General features: G+C 47.8%; 1 protein-coding gene across 1 annotated transcript in view; it reads right to left on the reverse strand.

Annotated features, from left to right (window-relative positions):
- The window catches only part of LOC149354207 (piwi-like protein 1), a 77854-nt gene that overhangs the window by 5654 nt on the left and 46002 nt on the right, over positions 1 to 26198 (reverse strand). Inside the window, exons 10-17 of the mRNA XM_089583164.1 lie at positions 26051 to 26129; positions 24958 to 25053; positions 16819 to 16959; positions 16007 to 16120; positions 11296 to 11484; positions 9611 to 9823; positions 4544 to 4930; positions 2655 to 2722 (exon numbers count right to left, since the gene is read on the reverse strand). Of these exons, the coding sequence (XP_089439290.1) occupies positions 2655 to 2722; positions 4544 to 4930; positions 9611 to 9823; positions 11296 to 11484; positions 16007 to 16120; positions 16819 to 16959; positions 24958 to 25053; positions 26051 to 26129 (1287 nt within the window). The remainder of the gene's footprint in view (positions 1 to 2654; positions 2723 to 4543; positions 4931 to 9610; positions 9824 to 11295; positions 11485 to 16006; positions 16121 to 16818; positions 16960 to 24957; positions 25054 to 26050; positions 26130 to 26198) is intronic.

The raw sequence follows: 26198 nt of genomic DNA on the forward strand, positions 1-26198 counted from the left end.
ACAAAGTGGTTTAGCCCAACAGCGCTCGCACGGCGCTGCTCTCGCTCCCTCAGACAGCCACCCGGCCACCCCTAGCAGAAGTGGTTCGACCGCGCACTCTGTTTACTCGCAGCCACGTGCGCCTGCATGCTGGTGTGTGACTCGCGCGACTGCCAATGCGACTGCTTTGTTCTGTGTGCTTCGGTTGCTTTGTGGGAGTGGTGAGCTCGTCCGCTTCGTGAAAGATGGCTGCTGTGAAGCGACAGAACCTAACCATATCTTCAAAGCTGGAGATCATCAGAAGAGTTGAGCGCGGAGAAAAGAAGTCGGCTGTCGCCGCAGCGTACAGCATCCACAGAAGCACGCTGAGTACGATTTTGAAAAATAAGGCCGACATTAGGGCTAAGGCGGACAAGAGGCCTGCTGCTACCACCAGCGCTCGACGAGTATGGACGGCTGCATTTGAAGACGTAGAGGCAGCAGTGTATAAGTGGTTTGTTGACGTTAGGTCGGAAAACATCCCCGTTCCTGGCCCAATGATCGAACAGAAAGCAAAGGATTTCGCTTTCATGCTGAACAGACCCGACTTCAGAGGCGGTTCAGGCTGGCTGCAGCGGTTTAAAGAGCGTCCCGGCATTGTCGGCCGTGCTGTCACCGGTGAAAGCCGCGCTGTAGATCTCGGCAGCGTGCAAAAGTGGATTGATGAAAATTTGAACGACATTGAAACAAGGTACCATCCCCGTGATATATTTAACGCCAATGAGACTGCTTTATTCTGGCAAATGCTTCCGAACAGAACGCTGGCCTGTCGTGATGACAAGTCCCACGGCGGGAAGGTCAATAAAGCCAGAATATCCTTGTTGCTTGCCACCAACGTCGACGGGTCAACCAAGCTTCGACCGCTCGTAATAGGAAAGAGCAAATTGCCGCAGTGCCTAAAGAACACACTTTCTGTTCCGGTGTCTTACAGATCGAACGGGAAAGCTTGGATGACAAGCGAACTTTTTGGCAAGTGGCTCAAGTCCTGGGACGACGACCTGGTAAGCCAAGGCAGAAAGGTCTGCTTACTGGTTGATAACTGCTCTGCTCACCATTGCAACGTCAGCGTCAGCAACATTGAGCTTCGTTTTCTTCCGCCCAACACAACGTCGGTGCTGCAGCCTTTAGACCAAGGTGTCATTCGTGCACTGAAGGCAGGCTACAGAAAGCGACTTGTGCAGAGGCTTTTGCTAAACCTCCGCACTGGCCGGGAGCTGAAAATTGACCTCCTGGGAGCAATAACCATGCTGAATGCGTCATGGAACGACGTCAAACAAGAAACCATTCAGAACTGCTTCCGTCATTGTGGACTCTCTGCTTCCGGCGAGGCTGGCGCGAGCTCATCAAATAACTACCATGAACCCCTCGATAGCGGTGAACCACTGGAGGAACTTGATGAGTTGTTCAGCCAGCTTGCCGAGTTCCCGGGTGCTGTTTGTGATGGGACTGCAGCAACAGACTTCGTCTCCGTCGACGACGATGTTCCGACAACCGGAGAGCTCGCTGATGAAGTCATGATTGCCGATCTCACTAGGGATGCCGCCGGCGACAGTAACTGTGAGGATACGACGAGTTCGGATCCGCCATCGTGTTCTGACGCACTTAACGCGCTGAGCGTTGTTCACCGCCACTGTGAGTCAATAGAAGGCTGTGGGCTCAGCTGTTCTCAGTCGCTCGATAACGTTGAGAAGTGCATGCTGAATAATGCTTTCAAAATCAAAAAGCAGAAGAAGATCAACGACTATTTCTCGCATTAATAGTCCCACCGTACATGTTTTTATCAAATAAAGAATGCTTTTTACTGAGGTGCGGTTCGTACATTGTCAAATTTGTTAAAAGCTGTATTTCAAATTACACGATATATCGAGCTGATTCCAGTTTTTTTACGAGATCGATATATTCGGGTTTGACTGTAATACTTTTTCTGACCATCCTGCTTGAGGCCGGCATATCGTTGGAAACACACACAGCCTCGCTTCACACTATCATGGAAGAACACAATGCCTAATATTGAGCCTGGTGACAGTGCAGCTGAACGAAGTCTCTTGTACGTGTTCAACGAGTCAGTTGTTCCTGCAATCATTCCACTCGGGGCGTTCAATTTGTAAGCAGATGCGGTAACCATGGTAACCGTACGCATATGCGCATCACATGATGATCTCCGATATATGAAAACTTTTCCACCATTTTCAGGGCGGCACAGGGGCAGTGTCAATCTGAGCGCAAAATTCTTCCCTCTAATTTGCCTCAACTCTACAGGAGCAATGCCCATTTTACTGATGAGCCAGTCCCTAATGTTGCTGCCAATCAGAGCACTAGAAGCACAGGTTTTCAAGGAGGTGAGCGAGGAAGACACAGGGATTACACAGGGGCAAGGATCCAAGAGTGGCATTGCTTGTTTAAGAACCCAAGACATGCAGATGCTGCATCTGATGGCACAGAATGAAAGCCCTTCTGGAACATCTCTACATGCGAGCAATTGCAACACCGACTACCTACGCATAGCTCAAAAAGGCCAACTAAACACGACTAAACCACCAGACTATAACAGACGTGCTGAGCCGCAGTATGGGCTTCCCCCTCCTGAACTGCTCTACAACCCAAGGACAGCAGTGCAGCGAAGTCCATTCACTCACCAGTCGCAGCGTGTGATCGTGTGGTCTACAACTGTTCCAGGTGCAGGGTTGTCCAACTGCGCTCCATTCTGTTCAAAAAATAAGGAGAAAAAAAAAGTTTTTGAGAAACTGTCCGACAAATGTGCCGCCACAGCGCAGCAACTCGCGAGGATGTATGAAATACACTTTTTCTATGCTTGTGCAATTCAACACCAACTGCCATAATGCGCTCTGTTTGGTTTCATTCGATAGCGCAGCTCGCCGGCTTTCTTTCCCGCCAATGTGGCGCCCACGAAGCCCATTCAAAGCAGAGAAAAGCGGCAGAAACAAAAAAGGAGGATCAGCCTCGCGACTGGTGGCCTCGTGCCACGTGGCAAAATGTACATTGAGCTGCTAACATTGCCCGATTTCCACTTCACTGCCGATCAGTACGCACAGAAATCGCCCGTAAGCATAAAATGCCTTCGAAAAATTTTTCCTTTTGTTTTTCTTCATCGTTCGTCATTACGGACAACTCTCTTTATGGACACTTTTGCTCAGGAACCGAAGTGCCCATACTAATGAGGCACGACTGTATATTAAAAATAAATAATTTCCCGTTTGAAATCATCGGAAAAAGCTGAATAAGTCTGTGCAGTTTCATTAATATTGGTCAGTAAAAAAAAAGCTATAGGACCCATGTCCCCCCCTTATTATTCAGCACCCGAGAGAAACAATACGACCACAGAGTCTGCTCAGTAGCTGGAGGCATCCATTATTAATGCTGTAGCCTTTTCTGCAACTCGTGCTCCTGAAATACTTAAAAGTCACTGTACTTAGTGGACAGAATGTACAGTCTTTGTCAAAAGCATACAGCCCAAGTGGTCGGCTTCTGGTCCTCTTGCATACCCAGGTACCCTAACCTCATAAAGGCTGGAGGAATTTGTCTTTAACCCTCCTATAAGCTTAGGGCTGTCAAATGTGCTAAAGAGCCCCGATATACAGCTTCGAAGCAAACCCCTTGGACTGTATTGTTGCGAAAGCAACACTACACTAGTCGCGGAGCCGAGGAAAGGCCATACTGCGCATGCGTGAGGAGCAGTGACGTCACACGGAGTACAACTGGCGCGCCGCCACCGTCGCTGCAGAGGTGACTCAGAAATGCCACCGCCGCGCTAAACAGTTGCGCATGCACAGTAGCAGTGCACACCGAGCGCGCCAGGGCCGCTGCCGCGCGCTCTCCATCACCTCTCTCTCTCTCTCTGATGCGCAGTAGCGGCGCACAGCTAGCGTTCCAGGGCCGCCGGCACGCCAGCTGCGCGTAGTGACGGCACTTGCTCCTCGCGCATGCGAAGTATGGTCGTGCAAGAGCACGCGAAATGGCGCCACTGTGGGCAGTGTACCTCACGCAACAATATACGGCTAAGCGCAGATGTTGCTTTCGCAATCCTCCAGGTTTAACCAGAGCTAAACCACAGCCAATTTTTTATTTTTGACAAAGACTGTACCTAATTAAACCACCATATGCAAGACCTCCCACAATTCCACACTGCTTTTGCCCAGCTGGAACAATGAATGCCTCATGTCCAAAACCCATTATCCACTTCATGTACACAGCGCTGATGTCGAAACAGTGAAAGCAAGAACTGACTTCCGGAGATAGACGCTCATGCACTACAAAGTGTAGTCTTTCACTGTTCTAAGCAGATTTCAAAATGGCACACTTTGATTTTGTGTAATCTTTCGTGTGCACAGTGACCTTCATTGCTCAAGGACTTCACTGCACGCCTGCCACCATGTCAACCACTCACACACCACTAGTTGGCAACGGCAGCATTGATCTCTGCAAACAACAAGGACCATGGCCCTCCTGTATTAATTTTAAGCTCTGACAGCAGGGGCATGCTACTTCAGAAGCGGCAGCCACTCACCAACTTTGCAAAAATGCGGGTGTTGATGCGCTTCTGGACAATCACCACGGCAATCGTCGGATTGTAGTCGGGGCTCACGCAGCTGAAGGAGGCGATCAGCTGCTCAATCTCATACTCATTCACGTAGGCAAGCTGCCCATCGCCCACGCCATCACGATAGAAGAAGATGCGCTCCGGTCGGGTGTGGTTCACTTCATAGTACCTGACCAGTGCCTCCAAGAAGGCCACCTTAAGGCAGTTTACAAGCTCTGAGCCAGGATCTTGAAAAGAACACTTTGAGAACCAGCGAGTCATGCCGCGGTTCATGCTGGCCACAAAGCCCACCACAGACTGCCGGCCCCGAGTGTTATCATGGTAGACGTCCACACCTATTACCATCACATTTTTCTGCAAAAGAAAAGTAAAGAGAAGAATGAGAGAAGAGAATAGACAATATGGTTAAGCTCACACACAGGGGTGAAACCACTGTGACTGTAAGCAATATGTAGAACAAGTCACTTTGTCCCATTTGCCTACGACACAGTTTCAGCCCATAAGTCGCCGACCAAATATTTGGACCTCTATTTTTGGACATGCTTGACTACTTAGACTTTTACACAGCATAACCACACACCCCATGGCGCCACTGTATAATAGAAACTTGCACTTACTGCAGTAGCACCGCTAACAGCCAAGCTACTGTTTAATTTATACCATGAAACCTTGCTGATGGGGATTCGGCCAGCACCGTAGGCGAGAAAATTGTAAACAAGTCTCCAATTTCCTTCCCTATTAACTCCCCCAAACAACACATAGCTTTCCATGCAGTGGCGGTTGCCCCCCACAAAAGAGTTTGCACATTTTCCTCCCGAACACCCGTTTTTGGGCTCTCAGGGCGAGATCTGATTTTTTGACTTAGAACTGGAAAGCTTTTTCATCTGTATGCGTCAAGTAGCCCCCTACTTTGTACGTTCACCGTGTTAGCAGCAGTCTTATTTCACACAATTTTTGTAGGGCTTGGCTTGGTTTATGGGGTTCAACGTCCCAAAGCGACTGAGGCTATGAGAGACGCGTAGTGGAGGGCTCGGGAAATTTCGACCACCTGGGGTTCTTTAACATGCACTGACATCGCACAGTACACGGGCCTCTAGAATTTCTCCTCCAAAGAAATTCTAGCCGCCGCGGCCGGGATCGAACCCACGTCTTTTGGGTCAGCAGCCGAGCACCATAACCGCTGAGCCACCGCGGAGGCTGGTCTTAACTACAATTGTGTCATTACATACCGTGCTTCCAGCACTAACTCGCGTCAGGTGTCCGAAAGGGGCACCCATCTCCATGCACTTCCAAGCTAGCTCCGCTTAGTGCTTGTGCTGTCGCACTAGATTCGTGAATTTCAAGCAGAGAAAAGCGGCTTGCTGCACCTGCAGCCAGCTCAGACTTGTTCCAGGGAAGGCAAGGAAGCTGATTAGAGATATTTAGTATAGCACGATACGCTTCCGCGGGGAGCCACTGTGCATGCGCAGACTGCCCTGACGACCCCCACAAGGCGACGGCCAGCTGCTTGCACGCCTGTCCTGTCGGGACCACCCAGCACGCACACTGCTGGCGTGCGGAAGCAGTAAGCAGCAGTGCTGTGCTAAATCTCATGCTGCACGCAGCCATGGCGCTTACGGCGTGTTTGCATTGCAGGTGGCGCGTCTGCACACACCTGGGCGTTGCAGATCTGGGCGCCACACTTCCACCTGCTCGCATCTGTTGCTGTGAGCATGCGTAGACTTCAAAAATGTTTTACAGCACGTAGTACAACCAGGCCATCGACTTATCTGTATTCAGGCTTCCTCTAGAACTGCTGTCAGCATCATAAAGGAATAAAGAATATACAGTAGAACCCCGTTGATACGTTCCCGGTTCATAAGATTTCCCGGTTCGTACGATCAAAATCGCATGCAGTAAAAAATGCCCCATAGAGTTACATGTATTTGTTTCCCAGTTAATACGTTCCCGGATAACACGATTTCCCGGAATATACGTTAAGAATTTTGCAAAACTCTGATCGCATAATACGTTTCGCGACGAAGAGAAGATTCATTAGCAAACGAATAGGCTGAAAGCGGGCGCACGTGACATGAGGAGCGCGAGCATGGTGCAAGTAGGCTGTCGCGGCGGCTTCTCCGCAGTGCTCCGCCCGGTGAGGTTGCATGGCAACGCCGCCGCTTCTCCCCCCCTACCAATCCTGTCCGGCCCGCAACCGGTCCAACTGCTGACCTTCCAGATTCCTAGCAGAGTCAGTGCATTCACTCTACGCAGTGAAGACGAATCGCCCGCAATGGTGCTTGGTTTCTGCCATTCAAGCGAGCACCCACGCTGATTTGGTCTTTTAGGTAATAAAGAGTACATAAGCCCTGGAGGTGCATTTGGGACGCAAAAATCCATCAAAATTTTGATCCAATCTCCTGCAGGGCTGAGGGTGCAGTTTTCTTTTAGCCGATGCGGTTTTATTTTTTTACTGGTCACCTATAAAAGCTTGCCAACGTTAAAATCATCATCATATCCCTACCGCCCCTACTTTCAGAGCGTGGGCCCCCGTTTGCAGTTCTCATCTTTGTTTGCGGCGTTCACCGACAGCCATGGCATCACGGAAACGCAAGCCGTTGTCTTTCAAGGAAAAGTTGAACATCTTAGCTGTCGTGGACCAAAATCCAAAAAGGAAGTGCATAGATATCGCCAGTGACCTCGGTTTACCGGCATCAACCTTCAACACGATCGTGTCGAAGCGGAAAGAAATAGAAGGGAACGCATTGGTGTTCAGCGCAGGAACAAAGCAAGCCCGTGGAGCCCTGCATGGCGAGCTGGAGGAGGCTCTCTTGAAATGGTTCAAGCAAGCGAGGGCGTCCGGCGTGAACTTTGACGGCAGTATCCTTCGGGAAAAAGCGATGGAGATCGCACATGTGCTCGGAATCGACAGTTTTACCACCTCGAACGGCTGGATCAGCCGTTTTCGCACTAGGCATGCCATCGCCTATCGGCAAGTGAATGGCGAAGCAGCGAGTGTCAATCCTGCTGACATCGAAAGCTGGGTTTCACTGCTCCCAGGAATTCTAAACGGATACCATCCGCGCAATGTCTACAACGCCGATGAACTGGGCCTGTTTTTCAGAGTTCAGCCAAGCAAGACGCTGTGCCTGAAAGGGGACGATTGACACGGCAGAAAAGTAAGCAAAGACCGCGTAACTGTTCTTCTTTGCTGCAATGAAGACGGCACGGATATGTTGAAACCGTGGGTAATTGGAAAGGCAAAAAATCCGCTTTGCTTGCACAATATAGCACATCTGCCTTGCGTTTACAAAAACAACACAAAGGCATGGATGACATGCAGCATCTTTGAGGTGTTCCTTAGATACCTTGACGGACGACTCGGATGTAGAGGGCGGACTGGCTTGTTTTTAGACAACTGCGCGGCTCACCCCAAGGACACGTCCTTCCTTCGTAACATCTGCGTCATTTTTCTCCCAAGCAATAAGACGAGCCATCTCCAGCCCTTGGACGTTGGAATAATCAAGAACGTGAAACACCTGTATAGGAAGTGCATTGTGCGGCGCTTCCTCGCTCGCATCTCCTGACAGCAGGACCCCGGGAAGCTGTCGTTACTTGACGCGATGCACTACCTGAACAGTTCGTGGGGAAGTGTGACTAGTGAAACTGTGCGCAACTGTTTCCTCAAGTGTGGTTTCCGGCGCGTGCCAGAGGCCGAGGTTTCAAAGCCCAGCTTGCTTTTGGAGCCCAGCGTGCTCAGCGAAGATTGTGCAGAGGCAGAGGCTGACGAGGAATTTCAGTCGACAGGTGCTAATGGCACATCCGCACAATTTGTGGCCGTCGACGATAACGTGCCGACCTGCGAGCCACAAAGCGTTAGTGAAATTGTGGCCGAAGTGCGGGGCGCCGAAGAGTCCGAGTCTGACGACGACGACGAAGAGGACATCCCAGCTACTTTCGCTCAAGCCGCCGCCGGACTAGATGTGATGCGTAGTTTTTTTTGCGCTAAAGAAAATGCAGCTGCAGACAACAGCCTGCGTGACTTAGAAAAGCAACTCTATCTGTCCAGTGGTCGCATCCTTCATCAGCGAACGCTGGTTGACTAATTTGAGAAGTAACAATGCAAATAAATCTGTTTGCACAGCATTGTCGATTCAATCTTTCAAAAATCAAGGTGAGTTTGGATCATACGTTTTCCTGGATATTACGTTGTTGTTTTTTCGTGTTTTAAAAAAAGCGTATCAATGAGGTTTTACTGTATTCTATCTGCCTACAACCCAAATGAGCTGCTGGCGCGCTTTCTACAGTGATGTGTGGCCCACTGGGTGACAGCACCACTCGCTCGTTCGGTGTCGCTGGGTTCAATGTGCTTCACACTGAAGCCACAGCAGAAACCACTTTCAAACTAGCCGCCGATGATCACAGCAATGTCTATTTGTTACCGCCTCTACAATAACTTCATGCTGGTATGAACATACAGCTGATTTCCTTAGCACGTCTCTATCTTGATTCCAGTCGAGGCTTTTAATGCATTATTCCTATGGGAGAATCGTCAGGCCTGCACCAATTCACTGGGTCATTGCATGAATGGGGGACACATGATTGGGGCTGCACTGTATTCATACAGGCCTAATTTTGAGTACCGTAAAAACCCACATAGAATACGAGGTGTAATTTGGGGACAGCAAAAACGGAAAAAAGTTTTTATCCGCGTATAATGTGAGTAAGGAAAGGCAGTCAGCTTGAAGACGTTCCGGAAGTCGTGGAAGCCCAATACCCTCCGATTATTTTGGTAGGCCGGCGCGTCGGATGTGACGTGTGTAGTGCAAACGGCAGGTATAGAGGCGCCGCGGTAATCTTTTCTGGCCAGCGAGCAGTGCGAGTTGGGTTTCGATGTACAGGCGGCAATGCACTATATATATTGCGTATTATTAACTTTGTAGAATCTAAGGATATGTTCACGTAATCTTTACAAAATTTTCACACCCCCTAAAGCACACAATTTACGCTAGTAAATACAAGCACTGTGAAAGCTAGTAAAAGACAAGACAATACCAAGGGGATGTCAATTGTCCAAAGCTCGCCGCCCAGCTTGCAGTTGATCTGTAGGGCCACCTTCTGGGTGACGCTGCGCAGCTTGGCCGCCTGGCCAATGGTGTTGGAGATGATGACTTGTGATGGTATAGGTGCGTCCACACAGCACAAGCGCTTGACTGCACTGTAACGATCATCCCGCGAGGTTGGGAAGATGATCACGACGATCTGCACCTGTGTCATCAACAAGAAACTCTTATGGGCAACCAAAATAAAGCAGACTTTTGCAATCTTTGCGTGACATGCAACGTGTCATCAACATTATTGCATGTTATGATTGTATTGTATGCCTTGTATGCCCCTGGGGGGGGGAGGGGGGGCATCGGTTTGTATTGTGTAAATACAGTAGCCGACTGATATTTCGGATTCCAATAATTCGGACTAGTGCGATATTTCGGACTTCGCTGAGGAACCATCGCGCACCTCATAAGAATGTGTACATTTTTATGACCAATATTTCGGACTTTGTGGAGTAATTTCGGACTTTGTGGAGTCTAAAAGTTCGAATTTTCGGACTAAAATAGGCGCCAACAATATTGTCATGATCGTTTTTCAACCGAAAGTTCGTTATTTCGGTCTAATATAGACGCGAGCGGCATCGCTGTCACAACCAACCCGTTTGCCACCACCGCGAAAGGCGCCATCTTGGATTTAAACGGAATCAGCTTGGCGGGCGCAATCGGACTGGCTTGGATAGGCTTGGCTATTTGTTCTCCATCGTTGCTATTCAAGATAATAAGATAATCTCCATTGCCATCGAGATGGCCTACAAAGGGCGTGCAATCTCATGGAAACGGTATAGCGGGACAGCTGCAGCGGCCGCCGTGGCTTGGACGACGCCCCCGCGGAGAGGGGGGGGGACTGCATTTAGAGGCGCCCGCTTCCGCTCGCGTCTTCCCGTGGGTTACCCATGGGTTAGCTCGGTCTTCGCGAACATCACTGCCCCATGCAAACGGACTGTTCTTGCTTCATGCAGCGAGTGCATTCATTAGCGGCATGACCGCGGCCGCGTCGCACTATCTGGTATCATGATGTAATAGGGTGCGGACATGAAGAAAGCATAGCTATGACTCAGAGTCTAATATTATCGCTTGTAGGCGGAACATGGGGAGCAGTGATTTTCGCGATTTTGAAAGCTGGTTTTTCGCAGAAATGTTTATTTTTTTTAAGTTCACGGATTTTTCGTACTGTTTGATTACTCAAACCATTTTCCGAGTCCTGCCGAGTCCGAAAAATCGGTCGGTGACTGTACAGTATTTATCACGGTATCAAGTTCAAGGTACACCAATTTGCGCGGAAATTAAAAAATCTTATTTTCGCGACCAAAGTGGGGGTGCCCCTAATTTGCGAGTGTGCCTATTATGTGAGTAAATATAGTAATGGCACAGTAAAACTTCACGAACTCAAACTTGAAAATTTCAAAACAGGGGTTGAGTTGAAAGCACTTTGCTGGACAATACACAGCAAAAGCTGTGTGTAACACCTTATCTCAAAAGATTTAGGTCAAGAAGCAAAGACATGCAAGCACATTTAAAAAAGGGGGAGGTGGGGTTGGGGTGGCGAGGGCTGTGTGATGGGGACAGTCATGCAGGAAAGAGCAGGCACCTTTAACCCATAAGGGGAGGCTCAAAGGCTGGTGCACACACCTTATCGTTGACGATGTCCTTGATGGCGCGTAAATAGCTGTCGGTGCTGTCATTGGTCAGCTCCCGATACTGGGGTTGTTGCACTTGGATGCCCATGGTGGGGCAGATCTTTGTCATCATTGACACAAATGCTCGGGTGCGCTCCATATCACGCCTTGTGGCGATCACAAACCAATTCTCAAGATGAACCTGCAAACCAGCGAACATCATCTAGCACGAAGACTCATACCTTTGTGTGCACACCACACCCACCAAAATTCCAAAATGGACGCATGGAACTGAAATCGAACTGGGAACAGCCACAGCATCCCCACGAACACAAACTGGTCCCACATTTCTGTGCCCCACTGCATGAAGCACTCCAATGAGTATACTTTCACACACTGCCAGAGTGCAGCTTTGTCAGCTTTCTTTGCTCTTCACCGGCACCCCAGTGTAACCTTTGGGGCTTGAATCATCAACAAAAGTCTCCCATCCATCTTCAAACATGACAAAAAAAAAGGAACTTTGACACCAGCTCCAAAAATAACTACTACACAAAATATGGTCATGCGACACATACGCCTAGGAAGTGTCCAAGGTGTCAGGGATCTGGCTGTGTACATGCAGCAGTGCCATCCCTTCAGAGATATAAAGTAGCAGTACTTTAAAAAAAAAAAAACTCCATTATATTGCAAACTTTGTTGAGTCGAGGTTTTTGTCTTTTGGTGGCGCAAATGATATCGCACATTACAAAAACCTTCCCATTCCGCTTTATTTTGCTCACATGTGTTTCTGAACATTTTACAAGCAATTTTACAAGAAACACCAAGCAAAACGAGCAGCAATAATAGTTCAGTAAAGCTTCGTTAACTTGAAATCGCTTATCCCAAAATATTGGTATACAGTCAAGCCCACTTATAACAATATTCAAGTGCCATGGAAATACCATTGTTATAACCAATAATTGTTATAACAGGGTTATGCCGAAAAAAAGAAAAGGTGACAAACTTCAGAGCATTTCTTGACAGTACATACCCGGAGGGGTTTGACTGTTCTAATGCCTGTAAAAGCTCCTTAATTCGAATTTCAGGGGACTGAAGAAATGTTCACCGTTCACTGATCATCAAACCACCGCTGTCAGTGCACCGGCGGGAGCTTTGCACACCCCCATGTCACAGGAATCAAGCCGGCTTTCCGGAAGTGATTCTTACGGGAAATTCAAGAAGCATGTAGAACTAAGGGTGCAGTGACGGCTGACAAGAGAAAAACTGCGCTGGATGCACGCGCGTGCGCACTGCAGCGGCTGATTGGGAGTACGCATGGCGCGCGTGGCCAATGCAGCAATGCAGCAGCTCACCTGACATAAGCATCCTAAGCAGCTCACATAAGCATCCTTAGCATGCCCGGTGGCAGCGTTTCTGACTGCGAGGTCACGGGTTCTTTTGCTCTCGTGACATCACTGCGCCGGCTCAGTCCGTTGGTCGGCCCACACACGCGCACTTTCGTGTTGTAAGCATGGTTTTGCTGGTGTGGTTGTAGCATTTCCTTTTTTTTTTTTTCTACTATTATGGTTGACACTCAATTTCCAGATTTAATTGTTATAACCAATAATGTATGTGGACAGCATTGCTATGAGCAGTTTATTTTACCATAGAACACATGATAAAGATGAAGTTGCTGCGATTGACCGTTGTTATATCCAATATATTGTTATAACCAGTATTGTTATAAGTGGGCCTGACTGTAGTAAAAATTTTCTGCCGAGGTGAGCCGCTCCCCATGGCGCTATGCAGTTATATTACCCTTTGCTTCGAAGTACTTTCTCAATGAATCTTGAAACCTCGACTGATAGTTGGAGTACGGGAGCCACTGCGGTAGCCCCCATACAGTACACGGGCCTCTAGAATTGCCTCCACTGAAATTCGACCGCCACGGCCGGGATCGAACCCGCAACTTTTGGGTCAGAAGCCGAGCGCCTTGACCACTGAGCCAACATGGTGGATCTATGTTCTTGATGACAATGCCAAATAAGGCATCACTGTATTCACACTGAAAAGATTTAGGGGGTGATCCTATTTGTACCACTAGCACCATTCTGTTGATTACAATTAAAAATAGTAACGAGAGAAAATTACACAAACATTCACAGTAAATGTCAGTCTATTTTCTTACCTATTACCATATAAACGCGTGTAAGGGCCGCACCCCGTTTTCCCGAAGGAAATGTTAAAAAAAAATAATAAATCCGCGTAAGGGCCGCACCCGAACTTTCCATGACCCAGGTGGGAACAGCCTTCTAAATGAGCATGCCGTGGCCTCCGCGATCAGCTCGCGCTGCGAGCAACGGTGCACTTGATCGCAGAGCACTTGGTCGCGGAGGGCACGCACCATTCATGGATGCCGTTCATGGATGGCGCCCGAGGTTGCAGTCATCATCAACATCGTAAACTTTTTTCTCCGCCTCGACCTCCCGCTATCCACATCAGCATCAGTATCGCCAGCCCCTGCCTTTTCTGGCGTGTTGCGCTGCGTGTTCACCGTAGTAGTGGCGGTTGTGGCTTTCGCGTGCTGCCATTGAGCGTTGCAGTTTTTGCACGATGGGCAAGCACTTTAATGGCTACATGGCTGGGAGTTAGCTCTCGAACACGGCAAGCATGCGGCGAGCAGGAAATTCGATGTGGCTGAGAAGTGCGTCTGATGATGTTGCTACCAAAATGATGCATTGAGAAACACAAGCTGCAAAAAGCGCGCTTTCCGAGGCAAGCCATGCGAGTTTCCCGAACTGGAAGAAGAGCTGCTCCGCTATGTGATGGAATCGCAGAACGGCTACGCGGTGACAGCGGACTTGCTGTGCGGCTTCTTTTGGGATGAGCGTGCACCAGAGCACAGCAACCAGCTCAGAGTCGAAATACTCCGCGAGTGACAATGGAATGTAGAATAAATGTCGCTGATTGGTGTGTTTTTACTTAAAAAAAAAAATTTCCGCAGATTGCACGTACGAGCCGCACCTCGAAAATTGGCCTACGAATCTGGAAAGAAAGTGAGGCCCTTACACATGTTTATACGGTAAATGCTTTCAAATGAAGGAAGATAGCATCACCCCCTAGAGCATATCTTTGGCGTTGAGGCCACACACCACTCTGTGTTTGGTAAGAAGATATTGCCAAAAAGCCCTGTAACAAACACCCTGCTGTTTTTGTTCCAAAACTTAACATTTCAACTAGTGCAATTATCAAAACGAATGACAGATTGAAATCGGCAAGTTTCATTCAGATTGAGCCTGTGGCAGCAATAGAAAAACTTGAAAGGGCTTTCTGGATTTTTTTTTCTTCAAGTGCCAGTGGCACAGAAAGTTCTGATAAAATTTCTATGAACTAATTTCAGTAAATTTGATGGCCTTGTATTGAGCAACAACTGGGCTGCATACTAAAGGCTTATTTTCCTATATGGTCAGTAAAACTTCAGTTGCAATTACCTCTTTTTTTCTTTTTGTTTTGTCCCGTGCCTTTGCCTTACGGAAGTTTTGTAAACGTTTGCATGAACGGATTTCAGTGAACTTGGTATGGTTGTCTTCAGCAATACTTCAGATACATCCTAAAGCTTTCCTTTATTCCTTAAACATTACAGATTAGCACATGGCAAAGAAAAAAAGGTCTGCGGCGAAATCAAGATCGGGCATTCCCATATAGCAGTCCAGATCTTCGAATTTAGCAGGCCCGTGCAAGTCGCCGTTTCGAATTATCAGATTAAATTTGCATTAGAAATTCCAGGACTCCAGAAACTCTTCGAATTACCCAGGATTTCAAATTAGCTAAGTGCAAATTATAGAGGTTTTACTGATTGCATTTAAAGTTTAACAACTGCCACTTCTATCTATTGAATATATAGAAAAATGTAGCAACATTCTGATCGACCACAACAGTACCACGAGGTTCGCTGTATTTACAAGGTGCCATTTACCACGAGTGTTCAAGAATCTAATTTTATTCAGACTGCCGAAACATAGGATGCTCGACTTAACGATGAATCTTCCAGCTGCAATCATGACTGCAATATCGAGGTTCGACTGTACCCGAATGCAGAGTTTCAGCAAGATATGTTGACAAATAAAAAAAAATTGAAGGACACTTAAGCTTTGCCTTTAAGGGTAGAACCAATAAGCGGCAGCCACTTATCGGTGATGGCTGCGCACCGGGAGGGGGGGGAGGGGGCAGGTTCAGCGCATTCACAAAGCAGCTGTGCAACGCCTCCGCTGCTCGTGCTACTGGCAATTTTCATCATGAACGACATGATGGAGCCACGGCAGCCATGGCACAGGAGACCATGTTTAAAAAGACATGGGCATGCAGCCCTGTCCACTCATGAGTGCCACTTTCCTCTTGGCTTCCATGCCACACTGTTCCTTTCCTGCACAAGCAATCCCCAAAGGTTGCTGTGCACATTGCACAGCGCTGTGAGCACATGGAGGAGTTTCCTTTTTTAGCCATTTCCTCACATTCTCGCAACCCATGCTCCTGCAAGTTCACTATATGGGTATTTGAGACTCTGCTCCATAGCCCTAATGTGCAACGTGCCAGCCATACTGCCTTCAACTGTATCGAGAGAGTGCATTATAAATTGGGTTGTTAAAAGTGGCCTCAAATATATTCAGAACCCAACACATTGCTCCAGGAACAGTGCAACCAAAAAGGCCTCAAACACCAACACCCCAGCAACATAGGCTACTCACCGCTGTGATGACAGAGTCCTGTGAGAGAAGGCGGCCCCAGTCGGCCGTGCCACTGTGGAAGTGCGTCTTAGTCCGCATCATGACCTTCTCCTCTGGCAGGATACGAGCATCAAGCTGCCAAGTAAAGGTCAAAGCCACGTATGAAGCTAGCCATGATACAATGCTGAAAATCATCCATAAGCAAGATGAGGCCAAGTACTGACTCATCGTACTGCAAAACCTTAACACTAGCGCTAATTAAAAAGAAAAAAGATAATTTTGACTGTCAGCATGGTACTGCCTAACGCCTACACGGTATGGTACATTTGAAATACAGCACGTTTGAAATGATCAAAAGCCAGATCGAAATTGTGTCCTTCCACTAACACAGAGTGGACATCAACAGCCGTGTGTCCAGTGACATCATGCACACAAGGCTGTCCGCAGGAATCCTCCCACTGAGGCCACAAAATGGTAAACTTTAAAATTTATTTGCGCTGTAATAGAATACCGTACCACTGTGAAACTTGTCACAAAGGACCAGAAAACAACGGAGAACATACCGTAAAAGTTTGAGTAGAATCAGAAGAGGTAGAAAAAACACTCAAGTTACCCATCTACAGCGTCGGTAGCTCAGCAATGCAGAATCGGCTCTGCTCATACTGGCCCCCAGAACCCAGTCTGAGAACCCTTGCCCTAGTATGACATCATAGTTAGCCGGCAGGTACCACCACGAAATGGGATTAACCGCGACGCCATCACAACCGGTCTCGCATCCCTTTATAACACAGTAACACAGTGCACTATCTAGGAAGCCACTGAAGCCAACTTACAGTGAGGGCACAATCTTCGAGAGTGACTCCCCAATCACCGAGGACTCTCACTGCATCGGGACAGGCCTTCACATTCTCCACATACTTCATAAGAGACTGCTGGCGCTGGTCAGGGGATACCCGTGTGTGAGCAGCAATGTCCTGCATGAAAACAACAAGGAACAAAACTATTTTTCACCAAGACTTGGCAGTACCAGCAGAAACCCGGAACCACTATACTGAACCCTCAATTTCAGTTCACCTCAATTTTCAAGCAGTGCACACATCAGACACATTTTCACAAGATTCCAACTACATCTGAACTTCACATCTAAGACTTTGCAGATGACAACTTTGTCACTCCTTTCTTATAGATACAGAAGTTCCATTAAGCGACTGAAAGCTAACCACACAGCCAAGCACTACTACATTTTGAAACTGAGGAGTACAGTCGACGACCGAAAATTCGAACGCCTGATTTTTCGGACATGCTTGATTATTCGGACTTTTTGCGCGGCACCGCGACATGGCCCATAGGGCCAATGTGTAAGAGCGCTTGAAATTTCGGACGCACCGCAACTGACCACTCGATTTTTCGGACCTCGTTCGCACTCGCCACCAGTACCCAAGCCGCCATATAATGTGTACAGTGGAACCTCATTAATTCAGACTGCAGGAGATATCGAAAACTTGATAAAAAAAAAATGAAATTCAAGCTTAAAGGGAGCCTCTTGCGACGCTGAAATTCTGCGCGAGTCGGCACATTGTGCTCGCGTGTTTTCGAATTCGTACTGTCCTTGAATGTCTTCCGCCGCACGAACTTGAACCGTAGTCTGAGTTCGCGGAACTCATCTGTGCCGAGTCTTTAGTCCCGAACACGGAATGTGAATACGATCGCGGAGGCTACGCGCACGCCGCCGGATCATATCACGGCCGCGATCTGCTCCGGCGCTGCGCCGTTCGCGGAGGCCACACGCGCCCACCGGAGCTTCCAAGTGCCGTCTATGGATGGCGCCGTGATCATTATCATCAACTTTTTTCTCCGTCGCGATTTTCCGCTGTTCACATCGGCATCAGTATTGCCAGCTCCAGCCTTTCGTGGAGTGTTAGCATGCGTGTTAGCGCGTTCGCCGTGATAGTGGTTTTCGCGTGCTGCCGCCGAGCTTCACAGTTTTAGCGTGATGGGCAAGCACCTTAAGCTACACGGCTGGGAGTTTGCTCTCGAACGGGGTCGGTAAGCGTGAGGCGGGCGGGAAATTCGACGTGGCTGAGAAGTGCGTCCGATGATGGTGCAACCAAAAGAGAAACACAAGCTGCAAAAAGCGCGCTTTCCGAGGCAAGCCGTGCGAGTTTCCTGAACTGGAAGAAGAGCTTCTCCTCTATGTGATGGAATTTCGGAACAACGGCTACGCGTTGACAGCGGACATGCTGCGCGGCTTCTTTTGGGATGAGCGTGGACCAGAGCGCAACAACAGCTCAGAGTCGAAATACTCCGTGAGTGTCGATTGAACGTAGAATAAATGTCCCTCATTCCCTGGTTGGTGTGTTTTTACTTAAAAAAAAAAAATTTTTTCGCACATCGCGTGTATGGGCCGCACCCCGAAAATTGGCCCTCGAATCTGGAAAAAAAAAAGTGCGGCCCTTATACGCGTTTATACGGTATTTCGCGCGCCGAAATATAGTCATGAGGAGCTTTAGAATGTGTGCAATACAATTGGCCGCTTTCTCCGGCATAGTGGTAATAAGTTCGTGATTTTTTCGGTGAAATTTGATTTTCCGGACTGCCCGATTTTTCGGTCGTTTTCGCGGTCCCTAGAGAGTCCGAAAAATCGGTCGTCGACTGTATTAGAAGAACCTGCACTAGAACTGTGTGCTCTCCATTGTGCTCTAATCAAGAGATTTCTGGGAAGGATTTCATTAGGCTTATGTTACTACGAGCAATCAATATTATCACAATGAAATCTGACTAATCTCCCTTACCATACTGAACAGTCAAAGTCAGTGTAACACAGTTCATCTTGGTTTTCAAGCAGTACGCATATCACACATTTTCACAAGATTCCAGTTACATCTGAACTTCACAGCCAAGACTTTTTAGCAGTTGACAACTAGGTCAAAGTCGCCGGAATGAGTGAAAGATGCCAGAAGGCACAAAACAGTAAAACCTTTAAGGGACAGCATATATTTTTTTGCAAATTGATGAAAAATTTTTTTCACACGAGCAGATGAGGTGGACAGAAGCAGTTCTCAACAAATTTCGCAATTTTGGTAGGAATAGTTCAGTGGAAAAAAGTAAGAAATATATGTCTCCTTGGCACTAAATGGGGATAAAGAAAATGTGACGTTTTTGTCCCATTGACCTACATGGGTTTCCTCACTGAGTTAGCTTTTTCCAACCATTTCCTGAACTCTGGGTTTCCTCACTGAGTTAGCTTTTTCCAACCATTTCCTGAACTCATTCGCACTACATCTCCCATCTTCTTGGAACACCAGTGGCGTCTGCGCTTTCGTCCGACTTTCACAGGATTGTGTTCTTTGCCGATGAGCCAAACTTCACCCGAGACATTAACTAATCTGGGCAATTCTTTTTACCCTCCATGCTCATTTCGAAGGGCTTCTTGCTGCTGGCAGTTCTGAATGTTTGACTAGAGATGATTTGCAGCCCAAGAACATACTCTACATACAATGTTTGATTGGTTTTGTTCGGTTTATTGGGGTTTAATGTCCCAAAGCAACTCAGACTATGAGGGACGCCGTAGTGAAGGGCTCCGGAAATTTAGACCACCTGGGGTTCTTTAACGTGCACTGATACCGCACAGTAAGCGTGCCTCTAGAATTTCGCCTCCATCGAAATTCGGCCGCCGCAGCCAGGATCGAACCCGCGTCTTTCGGGTCAGCAGCCGAACGCCGTAACCACTAAGCCACCGCAGCGGGGCGTACAATGTTTGAGAATTACCGTATAAGCGCGTGTAAGGGCCGCACCCCGTTTTCCCGAAGGAAATGTTTAAACAAAAAATCCATGTAAGGGCCGCACCCCAACTTTCCACGACCCATGCGGGAATAGGATGGGATAGGATAAACTTTATTTGCTCTATTTCACAAGTTATTACGGTCGACAGAGGTCAGCACCCCTATTCCAGGGCACCGCTGAGTTTGGCTGCTCGCTGGGCATGGATGACCAGTTCTCTCTGGAGAGCAAACTCTCCCACTGTTCCGCACTCGGACTTTGTATTCTATGAAAAGCCTCATTCGTTTCTTCTGCATTCCCACGTGATATGATATAGGGTGGGTTCGGCCCCACACCATGGGCATATGTCCCTGTATTGATCCGGGTACATTTTGCTTAGTATATGCAAGTTCGGAAAGGTTCCCGTAAGCAGTTTCCGCCAGTATACTGCTTCTTGTTGATTTAAAAGGTTTTGGGAGGGAGGATACTTTGCCCTCGTTCCTCTGTAACAATTCAATATCTCTGAATACTCCGGGACTACCCGCGAAAACTCCTCAGGGGCCGCGTGGTGAAGCGCTCGGTTCGTGTGCTCGCGAGCTACTTCGTCAGCCCTCTGGTTGCCCTCGATTCCAGTGTGTCCCGGTATCCAGAAAAGTGTGTGTCTGATTGGTTCTTTGGGAAAGTCTGCGCGAAGGAGAATGCGAAGTGCTTTCCGACTGATTCTGCCGTTCATATAGTTACGGCACGCCTCTTTGGAGCCGGTGAGGATTACTAGGGGTCTGTTTGCGCGGTATCCCTCCACGGCCGCTAGCCATTTCTTCTTCGGTTATCGTGCAATCCCATGCCGATGCGCAAGTGATTTCCTTATACAGTAAAAGCTCGTTAATTTGACAATGACGGGACCACAAAAAATTGTCGAATTATCCGAACGTCAAAATAGCGAATGAACAACAAAAAACAATGTTTGCCGCAACAGGACGTACCTGTATTTGGCAAAGAAATCTGTTATCATCATCTGCTTTTTCAAGCTAATTTAAGCGACAACGATAGCTCTAACAGCTGCCAGGTGCTCTGCGGCACACGCACAGTCAGGGATTTCTTCACAGAAGTCCTCCAGCACGGACAAGGCTTCTGCGGCTTCTTTCATCGCGCGCTTCGGCATTTGGGGCAACTGCTCACAATCGTCACCTTCCGATGAATCGTCACTGGCAGCGCCTGTCACTTCTTCAATTATTTTATAATTGATCAGCTGACAGGACACAAAGGCGAGGTGCGCAGGCACTGCGCGCTACCCATTCGAAAGCAGCACAGTAAACACGCAGTAAACAGCGCGGAACACGCAAAAACGATGACACATGCCAAAACGAGACTTGCTGTCAATAGGGTTAAGCAGACGACACCAACACAACTGCTGCAACACAACAAAGCACAAAGAAAGACGCCAGCCGCTTTGGCAACCGCTAAAGTCGCTTCCCTCGCCGTCTCTCACACTGCTGATGATGACAATCACACGGATGGCCTACCAGCCGTACAGTGGCACCGCCTGTGGCAGTGTTCTCTTTTTTTTTTTTTCTTCTTGCTCTCGGCGCACCGACTTGGCGAGCTGCAGAGTAAAGTCAAGTTAACCGACGCACAGCAAAATTTGCTCGAATTAACGAGAGTTTCGCTCCATAGACTCTTATGTATAATTGTAGGGACCTTGATTGCACGTCGAATTATCCGATTTTCCGAATTAACGAAGGCCGAATTACCGAGCTTTCACTGTAGTCCGAATTTATCACTGCAGTTATGGCTTTCTGCTCTATCCTCCCCCTTTTGTAGGGGTATTGTGCGGCGTCGGTGTATACCGTATTCGCCTTGCCTGCCAGATACTTTTCTACATATTTTGCTCGGGCGCTTCGCCTGGCTGCGTGTAGGTTCAGATCCATATTTTCTGGCAGCGAGCTTACCTTAAGCGTGGAGCGGATATCGTCTGGTATGCTCGCAGTTTTTCGTTCTAGTCTTTTAATTTCTGGATACCCTAGTTTTAATAGGAGCGCTCTGCAAGCAGGAGTCTGCTGGAGTCTCTCTCACTGTGTTGCCAGTTGCGCTTCTCTGAGCTCTTCGAAGGTGTTGTGAACCCCGAGGCTGAGCAGCTTCTCAGTTGCTGTATTGGATGGGAGATGGAGAGCTGTCTTGTACGCTTTTCTTATGCGGGTGTCGGCTTGACCCCTTTCACCCTTGTTGGTGTTGTGCGGGAATAGCCTTCTAAATAAATGCGCGCGCGTAGCCTCCGCGATGAGCTCCGGCTGCGAGCAATGGTGCGCTTGATCACGGAGGTGACGCATGCATGCAGGAGCTTCCAAGTGCCATCCATGGATGGCGCCCGAGGCTGTGGTCATCATCATCATCAACTTTTTCCGCCGCGCGGCCTCCCGCTATCCACATCGCCATCAGTATCACCAGTTCTGGCCTTTTGTGGCGCAGTGGCGTATAAGCACGTTCACCGTAGTCATTGTAGTAGTTGTGGTGGTTGTGGCTTTCGCATGCTGCCGCTGAGCGTTGCAGCTTTAGCATGATGGGAAAGCACCTTAATAGCTACATGGCTGGGAGTTAGCTCTCGAACACGGCAAGCGCACGGCGGGCAGGAAAACTGACGTGGCCGAAAAGTGCGTCCGATGATGGTGCAACCAAAAGGATGCATTGAGAAACACAAGCTGCAAAAAGTGCACTTTCCGAGGCAAGCTGTGCGAGCTTCCCAAACTGGAAGAAGTGCTGCTCTGCTATGTGATTGAAGTGCGGTACAATGGTTACGCGTTGACAGCGGACGTGCTGTGCGGCTTCTTTTGGGATGAGTGTGCACCAGAGCACAGCACCAGCTCAAAGCTGAAATACTCCGCGAGTGATGATTGAACATAGAATAAATGGCGCGCATTCTCTGATTGGTGTGTTTTTACTTTAAAAAAAACTTTTTTCTTCGCACATTGCGTATATGGGCCGCACTCCGAAAATTGACCCTCGAATCTGGAAAAAAAGTGCGGCCCTTACAGCCGTTTATACAGTACCACTCAAAATTCAGTCATTAAATGTTCAACTATTTTCAGCAAGGTAAAAAAGTGCTTTCCTATCATTACTTATCATCTCAAATATTCAGAACAAGTGCATGCTGTGATCTAGAGTTGTTTCTCTCTGCAGAAAAAAGGAATCACTCACCAGGCAATTTGACCTTGCCTTTTTTGACACATCAATATAGCCAGAAATTTTCAACGTGCACAAAAAAAAATAACTAAGTTTCAAAGTCTCGATTCCCTACTTCATCTAGTGGATGTGGCTGAAACCATTTTTTAACTGGTCACTGAAACCTTAAGATAGGTGGTAGCACAGCATAAGTGGGACTGCTACGTCCCACTAAATCTTATGAGCTCTTTAGTATGAGGAACAAAGTGGGATGTATGTGTCCCACACTCGCACAGAGGATTAACATAGTCTGAAAGACTACAGCTGTAGCAGACTACTGTTCATGATGCGAATGCAGTTTGACATGTTACTAGCTACCATGACACAATGAAAAGTGTGTATAGAGCCAGCGTGCACAACTGCCAGAAACCACATCATGTCAAATGCATAAGTTGTGAGCCTCACAACTGTCAGGCGTGAGCAGGGCACACACATAATGGAACGAAACTCAGATGTAAATGTGAACACATCGCGGCACGAGGTGTGGTGTGCTCATCACACAGAGGGCCCAAAGTAGGAAAATAAGATGATGAAAACTTAGGAGGAGGCAAGTGCTGCACAGTCATTGATATACAGTCAACGACCGATTTTTCGGACCCTCAAGGGACTGCGAAAATGACCAGAAAATCTGGCAGTCCGGAAATCAAATTTCATCGAAGAAATCACAAACTTAATGCCAATATGGCAGAGGAAAGGGAGGAAGGAGTTTTGTGTACATTCCTCCTCAAGCTCCTCATGACAATTTCCCCGAGCGTCATGTGCACAGATGACGGGCCTCCCATTCGCTTCGCTGCTATCTCTTCCTGTATTCAGGACGAACGACACAGCACACATGAATTCCGCAAACTATGACGACTGTTGAAGTTTGTGCGGCACACGATGTTTAAGAACAGTACGAATTCGAAACCATGCAGGCACAATATGCCGACCCGTGCAGAATTTCAGCCTTGCAATTTTGAGGGGCTCCCTTTAAGCTTCAAATTTCATTTTGTTTGATGAAGTTTTCAATCTCTCGTGCAGTTTGAATTAATGAGGCTCCACTGTACACATTATATAGTGGCTTGGGTATTGGCGGTGAGTGCGAACAAGGTACGAAAAATCAAGCAGTCAGTTGTGGTGCATTCAAAATTTCAGGCGCTCGTATACATTGGCTCTATGGGCCATGTCGCGGTGTCGTAAAAAAGTCTGAACAGGCTAAAACTGCAGTGGAGTCCTGTATAACTCCACTGGCCAATCACAACAGGAACAAAAATCAACTTTTTAATGTTTGACTATTATACCATTCCAGGCATCAAAATTCTTGGAGCTCATAACTTTTTCTTGTGCTTAGCTACTTGTTCAGGTAAGAAGAAAAGTTTTAACAACGGACTAGTTTTTTGTCACGGAGGAATTCTGTGCGGCGGTCCTGAATGTGGGCGGAGCTTCACTGCAGACCTATGTTGTATCCAACTATCGGCAATTTCACCTACAATTATCTTCAATTTGGTTTCTGTTCTGAACTGTCCTTCAAGTCTGAACATAAATACTGCACATAACAAAGACCTGCAAGTGCAGAACTTTCTGAGTTTGTGAGTATTATGTGTGAATTGTGGGTATGTGTTCTTGCTTCAAAGAGGACTACCAGCTCATTACCTCAAAGCCATATATTTCCTTGGCACTTTGCTGCTTCATCTTCATGCATTTGGAATACAGTGACCTGTGTCAAATGACTAACCGTAATGAATGCCAGTCTCACCATGTAAACTGACACCCATTAGTTTAAACTCTGCTTCATTGTAAATTGTGGGCCTTAACACCCTGAAACGACAAAATTTTCTCTCCACCTAGATTGGAAATTTACAGCATTCCAATGAAATGTAACTGTCAACATCCAGGAAATACCAGAAACCCCCCCCATCCTCTCAAAGGCATTAGCAAAAAGCTTCACAAATTTTTAACATTATACTCCCAGACAAGGCACGACTTCTTGCAGGCAACTTTGGTTGCAGAGTGCTCACCTTCATGACATGGAAATCCGAGCGCAAGTCATCTGTCAGGCCTGTCATGCTGCACAGCTCGGGCACAAGACACACCAGCCGTGGATCCTCAGCCTCCTGTGGAGGGGGGGGGGGGGGGGGGGGGGGGCAAACGGAAAAAGGGCCCGCTGAATTTTTAAGCTCTGGCCACCAAGTAAGCGTTGCAAGAAAAATAGAAGCACGCTCTATATTATAAGAATACCTAAGTAATCTGCGATTTGCTGATGACATTGCCTTGCTAAGTCACTCAAGACATGAACTGCAAAGCATGATCAATGAATTAGACAGGCAGAGCAGAATGATGGGGCTAAAACTTAACATGCAGAAAACCGAAGTAATATTCAACAGTCTAGCAGGAGAACAGCAGTTTGCAATTGACGGCGCGGTGGTGGAAGTAGTAAGAGAATATGTCTACTTAGGGCAGGTAGTGACCGCAGATCCGGATCATGAGAGGGAAAGAACTAGAAGGATAAGAATGGGGTGGAGCGCATATGGCAGGTTCTCTCAGATCATGAATGGCAGTTTACCATTATCCCTCAAGAGAAAAGTATACAACAGCTGTATCTTACCGGTGCTCACCTATGGGGCAGAAACGTGGAGGCTAACAAAGAGGGTTCAGCTTAGGTTAAGGACAACGCAGCGAGCTATGGAAAGAAAAATGATAGGTGTAAAGCTAAGAGATCAGAAGAGGGCGGAGTGGGTGAGGGAGCAAACATGCGTCAATGATATCCTAGTTGAAATCAAGATGATGAAGTGGGCTTGGGCAGCGCATGTAATGCGAAGGCAAGATAACCGCTGGTCCTTAAGGGTAACGGAGTGGATTCCAAGAGAAGGCAAGCGTAGCAGGGGGCGGCAGAAAGTTAGGTGGGCGGATGAGATAAAGAAATTTGTGGGAATACGGTGGCCGCAACTGGCGAAGGACAGGGTTAATTGGAGTGACATGGGAGAGGTCTTTACCCTGCAGTGGGCGTAGTCAGGCTGATGATGATGATGAGGACCAGGGACCCCAGAACGGGAAGGGGGCAACCCTATCTGCTTTCACCATCCAACATTAATACAATGTCAGATAACTTACAGGTGCATTTTTCCTGGGCTTGTCCCTGTGTATGAGCAGTGGTTGCTCATAGTCTTGGATCTCAATGCCGTAGATCCGCCTGCAGGGTTGCAAGGTATATATATCACATGAGAAATGGGTGCCCAGCATGAAATGCAATGTCAGGACT

Source organism: Amblyomma mixtum, chromosome 3 (genome assembly GCF_055824585.1).
Source record: "Amblyomma mixtum isolate Tamu chromosome 3, ASM5582458v1, whole genome shotgun sequence".
NCBI classification, from domain to species: domain Eukaryota; kingdom Metazoa; phylum Arthropoda; class Arachnida; order Ixodida; family Ixodidae; genus Amblyomma; species Amblyomma mixtum.